This window comes from Neophocaena asiaeorientalis, unplaced genomic scaffold, assembly GCF_003031525.2.
Source record: "Neophocaena asiaeorientalis asiaeorientalis breed wild unplaced genomic scaffold, Neophocaena_asiaeorientalis_V1.1 scaffold504, whole genome shotgun sequence".
In the NCBI taxonomy this organism is placed as follows: Eukaryota; Metazoa; Chordata; class Mammalia; order Artiodactyla; family Phocoenidae; genus Neophocaena; species Neophocaena asiaeorientalis.
In genome coordinates this window covers 1,073,121-1,089,299 of record NW_020174438.1, presented here as the reverse complement: position 1 = coordinate 1,089,299, position 16,179 = coordinate 1,073,121, and the positions used below count along the sequence as shown (strand labels likewise).

Genomic DNA, 16,179 nt, shown 5'->3' with positions numbered 1-16,179 from the left:
AACAGCATAATCCACCCTCACCACATGCACTTGCTCGCCCTTGGACTTTTAGCCCTGCCTTCCTATCTGCCAGCCTGTCACCAGCATCTTCTCCTGCCTGCTCCTGGCTGGGTGGGCTGAATTGCCAATTTCTAAGTAAGGTATGCAAGTGCGTTGCAGCTGCCCAGAGCTCCACAAGTTAAGCAGAGTTGGGAGGGGACCACCATGGCTTATGTAATGCTCCAGCAGTCCTTATAACTAATCCCATGTTACAAGTTAAGGCAGAAGCTCAAGTTCATTGTGGTTGATGCGTGGGGTGGGAAGACTGGGCATCTCAGTAACATATAGCAGGTGGATGGCAGGGGCTGGCCTTGTAATGGAACTGGGATCTGGTTCAGGACCTTCTCCTTGAGGCTGGGGCTGGAGGGGTCCGAAACCCAGAGGTAGAGCGAGGAGGGTGATGGCCCTAGAAAAGATCCAGTGATGGCAGTGGGCATAGCAGAGGCACTGGAGTTTATGTTAGATGGTTGACAAACCAGCATTTGAAGGGCTCAGAAAGTTATTTGGGAAATAGGTGGGACTCATGTGTTCCTGTAATAAGGAGGGGAGAACTCCACGTTTGGTGGAGATTTGAGGTCAGGCTCCTGTGTGAAACATCAGTCCTCATACAGACAGGGCAGAGAGGCCCTTGCCACTGAGCTGGTTTTTAGGAAAAGGCTGTAATCCAATATTCACACAGCTTCTAGCCTGATCTTCCTAAAACACAAATCTGAATACGACACTCCCCAACTCAAACCCTTCAGTGCCTCCTCATCACCTCCAGGGTGGTATCTGCACTTCTTAGCCAAAAGTCTTCAAAGCCCTGCTATCTCGCCCCTTCTCACCTTACTCCCCTAGCCTCTTATAACACTTTCCTCCCAGCTTGCAACTAATGAAATACAGAATTACTTCTGGTTTCCAAGGCCAAGACTGGCCCACCATGCCTTTCCCTCTGCCTGAGATGGTATTGCTCCTCTTGTCCACTGGACAATCTCCTATACCTCATTCAATTTGTAGCTCAAATGCCACCTCCTCCTTGAAGTCTCCTTTAACTCCCCCAGTAGACTCAGATGTTCTCTCCTCTGGGATCCCAGAGCACTTCATTCATACCTCCATAACACCCGTTGTATGTTATAAAAATATCTGCCGATGTGTCCTTTTCTCCCAGCTGTTAGGCTGTGTGCTCCCAGAAGGCAGAGGCTGGGTCTTTTCTCTCTGTGTCTCCAGAGGCGTAGTTCAAGACAGACTTGGTCTCTGCTCTCACAGAGCTTACAAGTGATTAGGGGAGACCAGCATTTAACAAGTAATTCACAAATAAATATTTAATTAAGACTGGTGAGAGGTATTCAAGAAGAAGAAAGGCGTGTTGAAAAGCTATATCATGTGGGGGTGGGAGGGGCTGAGACACCCTCACAGGGCTCACTGTCTGTGGTATGAGCCACTGCAGGGATACTCAGTTCATTATAAGAACTTACCCAAATCTCCCCATAACCTGGCCCTGTGACCATCATCCCCAAAGACAGTGATCTCTGCTGCAGTCCCATCAGTGGTCCTACATTGGCACCTACTAGAGTTTTTCTCTGGAGGTTCAAACATTGTCCCCAAGGGCCAGCTTTTTGAAACTCACTGTCTGTTAATGAGCTAGCTGAGCATCATGATCTTTATCATCATCACCATCGTCATCATTTTGATCACCGTCTTCATCCTCAACATCACCAGCACCACCATCATCATCCTTTACAATTCTGGATCCTTTATATGTGCCAGGCGCTGTGGTAAATGCAGTCATCTCTGCATTCCTATAGAAAGGTAATATCGTGAACCTCATTTTTTAAGAAACGAGGAAACGGGGAGGTCAGATACTCACCAGAGGTCACACAGTTAATAAGTGGTGGCTCTAGGATTCTAATCTGAAATCTTTGCTTTTAACCTGTTCCCCGTCTGTGCTCACAGGATGGCTCCAAACGGGCCTTTTTAAAATTTTATTTTAATCCTTCATAAGCTTTTTTCTTGAATTTCCTGGGTCTCTTAATGGCCTCTTTTGGGAGGCACTTGGGAGGAGTCACTAGAGAGAAGATTCTATTATTTATTGCCAAGTAGCCATCTTCAGTCATTACTGGGACTCAGAACACGCTGCACATTTGTTCCTTTCAGGAGAGATTCATATAATGGGCTTCTCTAGAGAGATAGGGTCTCCTCTCTTCCTTCAAATTATACGGTGTAACACAGTCATCACCACTGATAATTATGGCTTGAAACACCACACAAGTTCAGCCCCCAGAGCCTCCATCTTCTGCGTTGTATTTAATAAGGTAGAGTAGAACTTTAGTTTTCTAGAATTTACAGGAACGCATCATTCCAGGAAGCCGAGTTTATGGGTAGCCCTTTAAGTGCTCTGCACAGATATACAAAAAGATGCCTACTTACCATTCGGAAACACTGTTTAATAATATTCTTATCAAAACAAAGCTTACGTACAGAAAAGCTCACAAATCATGCATCTTGGTGAATTATCACTTGTTGAATACACTCATGCAACTGGCACCCAGATCAAGAAACAGAACATGACCTGAACTCCAGAAGCACCCCTGTTCCCTCCCAAATCAGCACTGCCTTCCCTTTCCCGCACTTGTAAGCACTGACCTGACCTCTAGGATCATAGATTACTTTGCCTGGTTTTGAACTTTATATAAATGTCCTCATACTTTTTGTATTCTTTTGTGTCTGTCTTCTTTCACTCGAGATTATGTTTGTGAGATTTACCCGTGTTGTTGTAGGTAGAAGTAATTTGTTCATTTTCATTATTCTAAGGCATTCAATTCTATGACTGGCCACAACTTATATATCCGTGGCTGCTGATGGACATTTGAGTGTTTCCAGTTGGAAACGAATAATGTTACTATGAACATCTGATAGGTGTCATTTGATGCACATATGTCTGCATTTCTGTTGATTTAAGGGTGGCAGCACTGAGTCATAGGGTATGTATAAGCTCAGCTTCAGTAAATGCTGCTGAAGAGTTTTCCAGGGAAAATTGCTCATATTCAGTTCATCAGTAGTGTGTGAGAGTTCCAGTTAACAACATTTGATAATGTGAATCCTTTTAAGGTTAGTCAATCTAGTGGAAATGCAGTAGTATTTTACTGTGGATTTAATTCTTATTTCCCTGTTGACAAATGAGGTTCAGTGCCTTTTCGTATCTTTATTGGCCATTTGGGCACCTTCTTCTGTGAAGTATTAGTTCATGTGATTTCCCTATTTTTTTTCTTTGGGTTCTCTATCGTTTCCTTATTGGTCTTAGAGAGTTCTTTATATATTTTGGATAAAAGTCAATTTATATATTTTGGATAAAAGTCCATTTCTGGTTAAATGGATTGCAAATACCTCCTTCCACACCATGGCTTACTTTTTCTTAGCAGTGTCTTTTGATAAGCAAAATTTTGATACCATTCCATTTACACATCTTCTTTATCATCAGTATTTTTTTTTTATGTACTGTTTAAAAACTCTTTCCTACTCCAAGGTCATTCATATTTTATCTTATGCTACTTTCTAAAACCTTATTGTTTTACTTTTCACATTTAGCTCTACAATCCATGTGAAATTTATTTTCTGAAAGATGTGAGGCAGGGCTTCTCTGGTGGTGCAGTGGTTGAGAGTCCGCCTGCCAATGCAGGGGACGTGGGTTCGTGCCCCGGTCCGGGAAGATCCCACATGCACGGGCTAGGCCCGTGAGCCATGGCCACTGAGCCTGTGCGTCTGGAGCCTGTGCTCCGCAGCAAAGACCAAGATTCACCTTTTTTACATGGTTTTCTAGTTGTCATTGAAAATATCTTCTTTCCCCCACTGCTCTGCCGTATATCCTTAATGATAAATCAAGTTCACATATATTTGTGGAACTTTATCTGGACCTCAAACTATTCAGGCCTATTTTTCTTTCCTTGTTATGGTACACTGGCTTAATTTCTATAGCTGCATAGGTCTCGATATCTGGGAATAGAAGCCATCCAACCTTGCCCTTCTTTTTCCAGATTGCCTTAGGTATACTTGGCCCTTTGCATTTTCACATCAATTTTAGAAACGGCTTGTCAATATCACAGAAATCATGCTGCGAATTTAATGTAAGTTGCACTAAATCTCTAAATCAATTTGAGAAGAATTGACATCTTTACAACCCTGAGTCTAGCAGTCCATTAACACGATTCAGTGAATGTAATTACATATCAACTCTGTGCTAATCACTGCTGAGCTAAGATGTGGTTCTTGCCTTTGAAGGACTCACAAATAGGTAAACAAATACTTACACACAAAATATGATTTAATGTGATCATCTCATCACTGATAATGATAAGAGCTAATATTTAATAAGTGCCTATTATCTGCCAACCATGATTTTAAGAACTTCAGTGCATTAGTTATGTTTTACACTGATACTTTGAGGTAAATGCTGTTATTAGGCCCATTATATAGGTATTTTTAATCTTAACAAAGTCCAGGGAAAAAGAGCACCCAGGTCTTGATGGGAAAGTCAGAGGAAACAGGAAACATCACAGAAAAGGTGAAAATTTAGCTGATTTCTAAAGAAGTTTGCTAAGAATGGAGGAGGTAGAACATTCCAAGCGTATGAATAGCATATGGAAAGAAAAAATACTGTAGGGTGAAATGATATATGGCTTTCCAGGAAGCTGCCAGTGAGCGAGTCCCAGGACTGAAATGCAGTGTGGCAGGGAATGGAAACGTGGCTGATAGAGCTCTCCAGAAAGGCAGAGTCTGTGGGCCTATCAGTCTTTGGGGTTTGAGCTGTAGCCTGAAGGCAATGACTGTGCAGCAGAAATTGACTGCTGGGTTCCCCAGAAGCAGGTATTATTCATTTCCTAGGGCTCCCACGTATAGAACCACAAACCGGTGGCTTAAAACAACAGAAATGTATTTGCTCACGGTTCTAGAGGCTAAAAATCTGAAATCAAAATGTCATCAGAGGGCTTCCCTGGTGGCGCAGTGGTTGAGAGTCCGCCTGCCGATGCAGCGGACACGGGTTCGTGCCCCGGTCTGGGAAGATCCCACATGCCGCGGAGCGGCTGGGCCCGTGAGCCATGGCCGCTGAGCCTGCGCGTCCGGAGCCTGTGCTCCGCAACGGGAGAGGCCACAACAGTGAGAGGCCCGCGTACCGCAAAATAAAAAATAAAAAATGTCATCAGAGTTGGTTCCTTCTGGAGGCTCCCAGGGAGTTTCTTCCATGCGTCTCCCAGCCTCTGGTGACAATCCTTGCTGTTCATTGGCCTGCAGATGCCTCACTCCAATCTCTGCCTCTGTCATCACCTGGCATTCTTCCCTGTGTGTCTCCATGTCTCTTCTTCTAAGGACACTGACCATCTTGGACTTAGGATTACCTTAACCCAATATGATCTCATCTTAACTAATTACATCTGCAAAGACCCTATTTCCAAATAAGATCACATTTCCAGGAACCTGGGATTAGGATTTTAACACATATTTTGGGAGGACACAATTTAACCCCATAACAAACCCTCAGATGAGGATTTGGGTGCCCTTGACTTATTAAGGAAGTGCTCCCAGGGGAGGCCAATAAGGGAGTGGGGAACTGGGACGGGGAGGAAGAAGCCTTGCCAGCCCATGATCCCAGTGAGCTCTGATTCTGCAGGGCCATTTCGAGGTGTCAGGTACCCCTCAGAATGGTCATCACCTGATGCAAGGTAGCTGGGCCTTTCACAGTAGGCAGAGCAGACGCCAGTGACCAGGGACGAGCTGCAGGTGCTGGCCTCTGGAAGCAAAGGCACATCAGCACCAGGGTCACATTACAATGGTACAGAGGAATTTGAGGTGATCTGGGCAGAGCACCTTTACTGTCTGCTTCTTGTTCTCTGCTCCCTTTCCTCCAGAATTGTGTAGAATAGCCTTGAAAGCTCTCCCACCCCACCCTAGATAACCTCCCACTGCTGTGGGGCTGTCTGTCTATCCCTCAGAGATCTCAGTTCTTTCTCCTGACATCATAAGCATCATTTTCTGCCTGCCACTGCTGTGCAACCACATTTCTTACTCTTCTTTACTTCTTTGTGCTTTTTACTCATCCTTTCTTCCTTCCTATCTGACCTTTTATAGACATCAGTAGCCACCAATCAGAGTGCACCTTCACTTTTGTGGGATGAACTGGCTAACCACAGCATGAGACGTGCAGTCTTTGTCTCCAAGTGCTTCTCTAAGATGTCATTGTGTTGGTGGCTCACGGACCATTGCTGAATTTTCCTAGATGGTGGTTTTAAGTTTTGGACTTTTGGAATGTTTCATTTTCAGGACTGAAACTAGAAGACTAAATGCCCCTCCTTAACAGGGGGTTGCTTATCAGAATCACATAAATACTATAGGTTCAATGAATTGATTTTTAAATTTTGAAAACAGTCGACACTTACGGAATACACACACTATAGATATTCCTATATATGTAGGAATGTAGAGCAATGAGTGGAGTGTTAAACTGGGGAGGGGGCCAGACCCAAAGCCTGCCTCTGGGTGGTCTTACTACCTTCAGCGTGTCTGTTGACATTTCTGTGTCTTTGTGTCCTATTTGTGAAATTAGAGGGCTTGGAATGGAGGATTCTTAGGATAGCACTAATAGTCTATAATTTTATGTTTAAAGAATCTTAGCATTTTAATGTAGGCAGTAATTTAGACCTCAATTTACATCAGTTTCAAGAAGCTTGAATGGAGCATCTCTTAGATGCCAGGCTCTGTGCTAGGTGATAGGGATACAAAGAAAATGAAAACCCAGTTCCTCTCCAGCATTAACTCACAGTCCAGTGGAAAAGGGTGGTAAAAAATAGAATTGCAATCCAGTGCAAAAATTGCAATAAAGGATTTCCATCTCAGGGGATTGTAGATACAAAGGGAGGGGCAAACACCATTGCTAAGATCCCTGAGCTAGATGTCAATGAATACCTAGTTCTCTGGGTCAATGTGGGAAGGAAGAGTTTAAAGTAGGTTCATAATTCCAACTGCTGTAACAAACAATCCCCCACAATATAAGTTTATTTCCAGTTTATGCCAAGTATAATATGGATGTTTCTGGTCCATGAGTGATTATCTGTGTGGTTATCCAGAAACCCAGGTTCCTTACATCTTGTGGCTCTACCATCCTTCTCCTGGGGCATCAGAGTCCTCTGCTGGATCTCCTGCATTCAGCAGGCAGAGATGGGAGAGGAAGAATGGAGAATCATGTAGAAAGTCTGGATGGGCCAGGCAGGAAGTGGCATGCATCATGTCTATTCACACTTTCCACCGGTAGGACTGGGGCACCAGCAGACCAAACTGCAAGGGAGGCTGGGAATGTGTTCTAGCTGAGTACCTACAACAAATAGGAAATGTGTTTTGCCACATCTTACAGGAGTTTGTGCTGCAAGCAGCTGGATCTCTCTTGAGCTGATCTGTGGAAGTGTAACATTAGATAACTGTCAAGACTAGAGTTGCTGACCAGGGACTAGTTTTGTCAAGTTGTGGTTACTGAGAGAGAGCTCACCTCAGCCTTGGTTGATTCAAGAATTCCTAAGTGAGATTGTAGTTCAGACGTTTAGTAGGTTCTGAAATGTGAGAGGGGGCTGGGTGGAGAGGGTGAAATTTCACTACTCTGCAGAATAAGCCTTTCCCACTGACAGCTGCCCCTGCTACCCACAGGTCTGGGATGTTGGGGAACTCAACGTTTATCCGTTTGACGAATGGAAGGCAGCTGATTCTTACGCTTATCATCTGCTTTCTTCTGTCTCTGCAGTGACACTTTCCGCTGCCCCTCCCTCTTACTTTAGAGGATTCACATTGATCGCCCTCAAAGAGAACAGAGAGGGTGATAAGGAGGAAGACCATGCCGGGACCTTCCAGGTAAGACCCCTTGTGGGCTTTTCCAGGGACCCCTGTCGCTCTAGTAGGTAGATGCCAAGTGAAAGGTGGGCCGGATCGAGGAGGCTGAGGGTAAGGAATGGGGCAGGTATCTGAGGGGGCTTCTCATGCAATTCCCTTGACCATTGGTCGGGTGAGCCAGGTCCATGGAAAGACCTATAACGGAGTAGGCAGCAAATGCCTCGCGTCTACCTTAAGGCCTTGGGGCTTGGCCACCAGGCAGGGCTCTTCTGGGGCTCACAGTACCTTGGGCAGCAGACAGTCCAGTGTGGTGGGAGCGCCGAAAACCCTGCCGAGGCACAGATGTGTTTCCTGTGCAGCCATTTCTCAGTCGACTGGCAATTTTTAAGTGTAAACGGAACAAGAGCTTAGGCTGGCCAGACTGGAGGGAGTTCAAAGCACGGGAGAAGGACTATTAAGGGAACGAAGAGATTGATTTATGAGGGAAGATTAAAAGAATTAAACATGCTTTGCTTGGCTAAATGAACAGGGCCGAGTTGAAGAGGTGGTAATGGTCTTTAAATGTCAGTCCTTGCAGAGCAGCCTCTTCCAGGGGAGGCCTCGTTTGACTTTGTACAAAAGGGCACAGCAAGACGAAAGTGGGTCAGGAGAAGAAAGGGAATCTCAAAGACAAGGGCCCTGCCAGTGAGTCATATTTCACCGTGGAATATTCTTCCAGGGGAAGTGGCAGGAACATCACCCCCTCTCAGAGGTTTAGAAAGAGGCCGGCAAGTTGTCAGAACATGTCCCAAAATGACTGGGGCGATCTTAGGAGGAGGCGCGGCCAAATCTGCTGTAACCATTTTTCATCTCAAATTTCCATTGTTCTGGAATCCATTTTTATCTGGCATTTGCAAACTCAGAAGGAAAAAAAAAAAACTCAGGAAGAATACTTACACCCATAGCTGCCTGCTGGGGATTCTGGTACAATTTGTGGGTTCCACAGAGCACCCAAGATATCTTCCCCATCCAAAGATATCTTTAACCCCTTGTGGGCAGATTGTAGTTTTGAATCCTGTGATTTAAAAAAAATGTCCAGAGTTTAGGATTCTGGACTTCTGGCCTAGTGGAACTGTTAATTCCATGATGATTGTAATGTGCTTCTATGGACCTAGATGTCAGGAACTTCCTTGGCATGTATCTGAAGGAGTTACCCGGATACAACCAATATTTGTTGGGTACTCACCATATGCCAGACACTTGGTTAAGTGCTTTACCTTATCTTGGTTTATCTTAATTTAATTAGTTTACCTTATCTTAGTTTGATTCTCACAGCAACCAAGTAGATAGGAACTATTATCCCTATTTTATAGATCAGGAAATTGAAGCTAGAGAGATTAAATCACTTACCTAAAGTGATTTAATAGTAAATAGTAAGGCCAGGCTTCTGTCTCGGGTGTCTGATTCCAGTGACTACATGTCTTCCCTATAGTACAGAACAAGCTCCTGGCCAGGTGTGTTTGGACCATGCATCAGCAAGATTGTCATTATAGGGAAAGGAAGATTCATGCATACGTTCAGCCTATAAAGCACTAAAATATATTCCTCTTGTTCTTGTTGTTCTAATTTACCTGGAGGTGTGAATGATTTATAAGATTGGGGCAGCTGAGAGATCTGGGTACCTGAGTGTCGGGAGGGATAAAGTTCTAAGAAGGGAAAAGTGGGGGGTGGGAGATGAGAAATGTGATCTCAATATTCACCCAAGCAAAATTTATCTGCTTTAAAATGTTGCTTAGATGTATATACGCAGAAGAGTTGAAAGGAAGGACTTGAACAGGTAGTGTATAGCCGTGTTCATAGCAGCATTATTTACGAGAGCTGAAAGGCAGAAACAACCCAAATGTCTACTGATGGATGAATGGATAAACAAAATGTGGTGTATACATACAGTGGAATATTATTCATCTTTAAGAAGGAAGGAAATTCTGACACATGTTATCACGTGGATGACCCTTGAAGACATTATGCTAAGTGAAGTAAGTAAGCACAGAACGACAAATATTGTCTGATGTCACTTATATGAGCTACGCCGTCAAATTCATAGAGACAGAAAGTACAGGGGATGTGGGGCAGGGGGAAATGGAATTATTGAACAGATGCGGAGTTTCAGTTTGCGAAGATGAAAAAAGTTCTGGAGATAGGTGGTGGTGATGCCTGTTCAACAGATGAATGTACTTAATGCCATGAACTGTACACTTAAAAATGGTTAAAAAATTTTATATATATTCTGATAAACACACACACACAAAATGATGCCTGAGTTAGGCCAGTGGGGACATGGCTTCTTTCTTTGATGCCGTTTTAATTCAGTAAACTGATAGTCCTCTCCAGCTCACTGTTGTCTCTTCTTGGCCAAATCTTGGTCATTGCAACCAGTTGGTGAATACAGGGCCCTGCTCACAGTGGGCAGTAGGTAAATGTTTGTTGAATGAATAAATGAACAAATTATTCTTTCTACTAGTGCCCATAACTCAGTCCTATTTGGGATTGTTCCAGAACTCCTATCTCTTTATGCATCCATCCTTCCTTCTTCTCTTAGAGCTTCTGACATCCTTTCTTGTTACATCACAGTGGTTCTCAGAGTGTGGTCTCTGGACCAGCAGCATCAGCACCATCTGGGAACTTGTTAGAAACAGAAAATCTCAAGCCTCACCCAGACCTTCTGAATCAGAAGCTCTGAGGGTGGGGCTCCCACAGCCTGTGTTTCAGCAAGCCCTCAGGGTGAATCCAATGCCCACTCGAGTTTGAGAACCAGTGTTGACATGAGACATGGATCCAGCCCATCCAACATGAACTTCTCTACCATCGCATCAACATATCTGTTGTTTGAGCCCTAGAGGGATCAAAGTGGGAAACACACATGAAAAATGCCTAGCATACAATAATAATGCTTGTATGCCGGATACTGTTCTAAGTGGTTTACATTTTTTAACTGATTTAATCCTCAGAGTAACACCATGAGATAAGCATTATTATCCTGTTTTTCACAGATGAGGAAATTGTGGCACAGAGCAATTCAGTAACTTTCTTAAGACCATTCAGCTCTAAGCAATAAAGCTGGGATTCAAATGCGGGCAGTCTGGCTCCAGATCCCTGCTCCCAACCATGTATACTGCCTCTCAATGTGTACATGTTAAGTGAAAAAATGAGAGTGTCTTATGACTTTTTTATGGTAGTAGTCTCTAGGTCAAGAGCTTTATATTCGTTATCCTACTTAGTTCTCATAACAACCCTGGGAAGTCAGGATTGTTATACCCATTTTCCAGATGATGAAACTGAGTCTCCAAGGGGCTAAGTGAATTGACCAGAGTAATCCAACATCCATGGAGGTGGAGTGTGGGGGAATGGGAGGGAAGGGACTCTGTGCCAGTGATTTTCTCACACTCATCTCCCCACCCCTGCCCTGCCCTGTGCATTAAATGCACACTTCACTTGGGTGCCCAGTATCTCCAAAGTTAGAGGGGGAAGAATCATTACTCATGCCCCATCCTACCTCTCCTGCTTTAGACATTGTGCTCTCTATGCTTGCGCCCCTCCACTCTAGCATAAACGTCTTTTCTCTCTATACCAAAGCTGTCATCTTTGGAGTCATTCATTTATTCATCTGCATTTACTGAGGGTCTCCGATGTGCCAGGCGCTAAGGTAGGCACTGGGTTTACGACGGTGAGAAAAACAGACATAGTCCTGCCCTCAAGGAGCTTACAGCATCTTCCTTGTAATTGTGCCTTATATCAACAGGAATGGCAGACAGTCAGCAAGTCATCAGTTGGAACATGAGCAGATGATCAGAAGCTACAAATACCGATGTAATTTTTAAAATATATGCATGGCAATTAACAAATACTTAGATATACTTCTTTGTTAACACCCTCACTCCAAATATGACAGCTTTGAGGACTTGACATCAACAACAAAATTCTAATACCCTTTAAATCTGGTGGAAGATTACATTCTTAATTCTAAAAGTAACTCTGAGAGCGGGTGATTTTGCTTCTAAATGAGAGCCCTTACTCAGAGAGCACGGACTCACCAGGTACAAAAGAAACTAAAGCAAACTTTAATGCCTCTTTAGACTCACTGGGGAGGGACTGGGGCTGCTTGGGACTGGGAGGGTAAGGGTTACAGCTCTCACCACCCCGGCAGAGGCCCAGGAGAAAGGGGTGGGGCTGCCTTCTCTGCTTCCAGCTGCGGGTCCAGCGTGGCAGCTTTGGCACAGACTAGGGTATCTGTCCCCAGCTGCCAGAAGGGAGAGACACGGGAGTCTGATGAGCTAGCTGGGTGTACTCATGGTTAATTGAAAGTGACAAGGAATGCAGCAGCTGGACTGTCGGTTCAGAAGTAATCCACCAATCCTTTAAAACTGTATTGTTCAAAACGAGTTGCTCCCAGGAATGCTCGTGGCCCAGCCAACTGCCCAGCTCTTTCTCCCTCCTCCTTCAGGTCTCTGCTCAGAAGTCCCTTTCCCAGGGGGCGTGCCCCATCACCCTATTTGAAACTTCATTTCCCCCCTTCTGTCCCTGAGCTGAATTCCCTATCCCTCTCCACCAGTTAATTTTTTTCCATTGCCTTTATTGCCATCTGACGTGCTATCTGTTTGACTTGTTGAGCCTCATCTGCCCCCTTCCACTAAACTGTAAGCTCCACGGGGCAGGGATTTTTGCCTGTCTTGTTTGCTGCTATATTCCCAGCATCTTGCCCTGTGCGCCTCACAGAGTAGGCACTCCAGTTTGACAGAACTTTAAGCACCGTATTTGTACTAAAATTCAAGTTGCTAGTTTATAACACCATCACTTTATTTTATTTTTAATTTAAGGCCTACATGCATCAACTAGTTTAGGGAATAGTCTGCCAATCAAAGGAAGAAAGCTTCATTATAAAGAGGAATGTTTGCCTAAGATTCCTTATCAGTACCATACAAACAAGTATCTTTTAATAATGGGAAGCACTATTCCATATTCTTAATCACCTGTTTATAAACTATTTCCATTATCTCTTCACTAACAATAAATATTTATTAGCTCCTAATGAGTTCTGAGCCACATGAGACGCTAAATGAGTTTTCAACACTTCTAAAAATAAACTGCTATTGCAAGCCTGTTCTTAGGAGTTCTCTCTTACTTTATAGGAAAACTTCCTCTTTTTACACTCACTTAAGCTTAATCGTGACCCTTATAAGATATTGGAATTTTTCAATCTACTATTCACTACTATAAATAACGGAGTAAAAGTTTCTTGCATAAAGTTTTTTTCCTTATTTGGTATTAGTTTGCTAGAAGAGATTCCCAGAAGTGTAATTACAGATGCAAAGGATATGGACATTTTTATATTTTTGCTATTGTGTTTCAAAGGTTATTTCCACCCCCCAGCCCTCCCCCAAATTTTCACTCAGCGCTCTTTTCAACAACTTGAATATGGGCATTCCATCAGAGTAGCCACACCCACTGATATGAAGGGAAACATATATTCCCATATCAGGGCTGGGCATGACAGGATTTGGGCAGGTCAAACTGATAGACCAAATCTAGCAAGATGAAAGCTAGTGGAAGAACACAGAAAGTTACCTACTTAGATCCAAATAACCTACTGCACCTGTACAAGAAGAGCGATTTGGATTTATGGCAGCACGTTAAACAAACAAACAACAACAAAAGAATCTGAGGATTTTTAGTTGCCTGTAAGTAAGTTCAGAATGAGTCATTCATGAGATAGGACCACAAAACACAAATGAGGTCCCAGTATGCATCATAGGTGCATGAACACATAGATTGTCTTACGGGATTCTTAATCCGTCCTGAGATAGCCCGTAATATTCTCTTTCTTTTCCTGTAGAGTACACCTTTCTAGTGAATGGATATTACCATATAAAACATACATTGCTTTCTTTCATTCATTTACTTGTTTATTGAAATATTTCCGTATCATTTATAGCACCTACTTTCCCTTAAGTGTGGTTATTACAACTTACATACTTGCTTGTAGGATTATTTGTTTAATATTGATGTGCCACAGCAAATTGTAGGGCATAATCATATCTGTTTTGTTCACTAGTGTATTTCTGTCAACTAGCACTGTGCCTGGCACATGGTGGACACTCAATAAATATTAGTTGGGATGATCTAATAAAAGCACTAATTACCAGCTATGTGAAAGGCAACATACTAGGCTCTGAGCATACCGAGATGAATAATTAAGGCCTGGTCCGTGGTGTTAATTAGGTCAAGATCTACAATAGAACTTCGCAACCCTGGCACGCTAGGTGTACTGGCCGAGTACAAAATGGATTATAGGAGAGCCTAGATATTTATTTCCTTGAGTACTGGGGTGGTCTTGTCTGTTTACTCGAAATGCGATCATTTCCTACCTGTGACATAAAGAGACTTGTATAGAAAGAACTCTATTGCAGCATACTAAGTGTTAAATAATTGCTGCATGTGTGCAAATAAGAAAGCAATCATTTGTAGGAAGCGAGGAGTGAGAGCTGATTTGGGAGAAGAGAAAGGATATTTATAGAGATGGTAACTTTTTTTAAATTGAAGCATAGTTGACTTACAGTGTTATATTAGTTTCAGGTGTACAACAAAGTGATTCAGATATATATTCTCTTTCAGATTCTTTTCCATTATAGCTTATTATAAGATATCAAATGTAGTTCCTTGTGCTATACAGTAGGTCCTTGTTTTTTATCTATTTTATATATAGTAGTGTGTATCTATCAATTCCAAACTCCTAATTTATCCCTCCCCCCCCTTCCCCTTTGGCAACCATAAGTTTGTTTTCTATGTCTGTGAGTCTGTTTCTGTTTTGTAAATAAGTTCACTTGTATCATTTTTTAGATTCCACATATAAGTGATAGCATATGATATTTGTCTTTTTCTGTCTGGCTTACTTCACTTAGTATGATCATCTCTGGGTCCATCCATGTTGCTGCAAATGGCATTATCTTATTATTTTTTATGGCTGAGTAATATTTCATTGTGTATGTGTGTATATATACACACATACACAAACACACACACCCCACACCTTCTTTATCCATTCATCTGTTGATGGACACTTAGTTTGCTTCCATGTCTTGGCTATTGTAAAAAGTGCTGCTGTGAACATGGGGTGCATGTATCTTTTGGAATTAGAATTTTCTCTGGATATATGCCCAGGAGTGGGATCACTGGATCATATGGCAACTCTATTTTAGTTTTTTAAGGAACCTGCATACTGTTCTCCATAGTGACTGCAGCAATTTACCTTCCCACCAACAGTGTAGGAGGGTTCCCTTTTCTCCAGACCCTCTCCAGCATTTATTATTTGTAGACTTTTTGAAGATGGCCATCCTGCCTGGTGTGAGGTGATACCTCACTGTAGTTTTGATTTGCATTTGTCTAATAATTAGAGATGTTGAGCATCTTCTCGTGTGCCTGTTGGCCATCTCTGTGTCTTCTGTCTCTTTGAGACAATAACTTTTGAGTTGTCTTTTGGGTAGTTTTAAAGTTTGCAGGTGGACAATGGGTGAAGATAAAGGGTTTGTGTGAAAACCACTATACTCTTTCCTCTATTTTTTTTTTTGAAGTTTAAACCATGTTTCATGTTTATTACTTTCCAACACTAAATTTTGTTTTAGAAAATTAATATGAGAAAAAAATAAGTAATAGACATTTGTTATATTTAAAATACTTAATTTTTGGTTGTAGTGAACAATATTTCATTTCTGCCCTCAACTAGTTTAAAGTGGAAAAGCACCTAACTAAATGCAGAACTTAATACACACTTAGAGCTTATAATTTAGTATAAGGGAATTAGAGACAATATACAACATAAATAAAATATACCTGTGGTAGGTAATAGGGGTAATGGGAAAAATAAAGCAACTGGAATGGATAGATGCAATTTAAAATGGTGGTTATGGTGAGTTGCTAAGATAAATGGCATTTAGGTAAAGACCTAAATGCTATGACAGAGCAATCTTTCCTCTATTTTAAAACTTGCTCTATTTTAGTGTTTCACTGTATCTACTTTGACAAGCACATAGAGACCAGTGAAGGCACAGTAAATGTTTTCTCGAATGAATGAATGAACGAACGAACGAACAAATGAATGAGCCAGGGGATGGATGACATGCTATGCTAGCCCCTTCCCTTCAGGAACTGACTCGGTGTACAATGCCTCTGTGAGCTGTGATCCTAAAGGAACCATCAAAAGGACATATTTAAAAATCAATATCAAGACCTCTTCTTCAACACTTAGTTTTCGTTTTTTAATTG

At 42.5% G+C, this 16,179-nt stretch overlaps 1 protein-coding gene across 1 annotated transcript in view; it reads left to right on the top strand.

The window, feature by feature from the left end:
- The window catches only part of SPON1 (spondin 1), a 276,478-nt gene that overhangs the window by 12,419 nt on the left and 247,880 nt on the right, over positions 1-16,179 (top strand). The window contains exon 2 of the mRNA XM_024756961.1: positions 7,799-7,905. Coding sequence (XP_024612729.1) covers positions 7,799-7,905 — 107 coding nt within the window. The remainder of the gene's footprint in view (positions 1-7,798; positions 7,906-16,179) is intronic.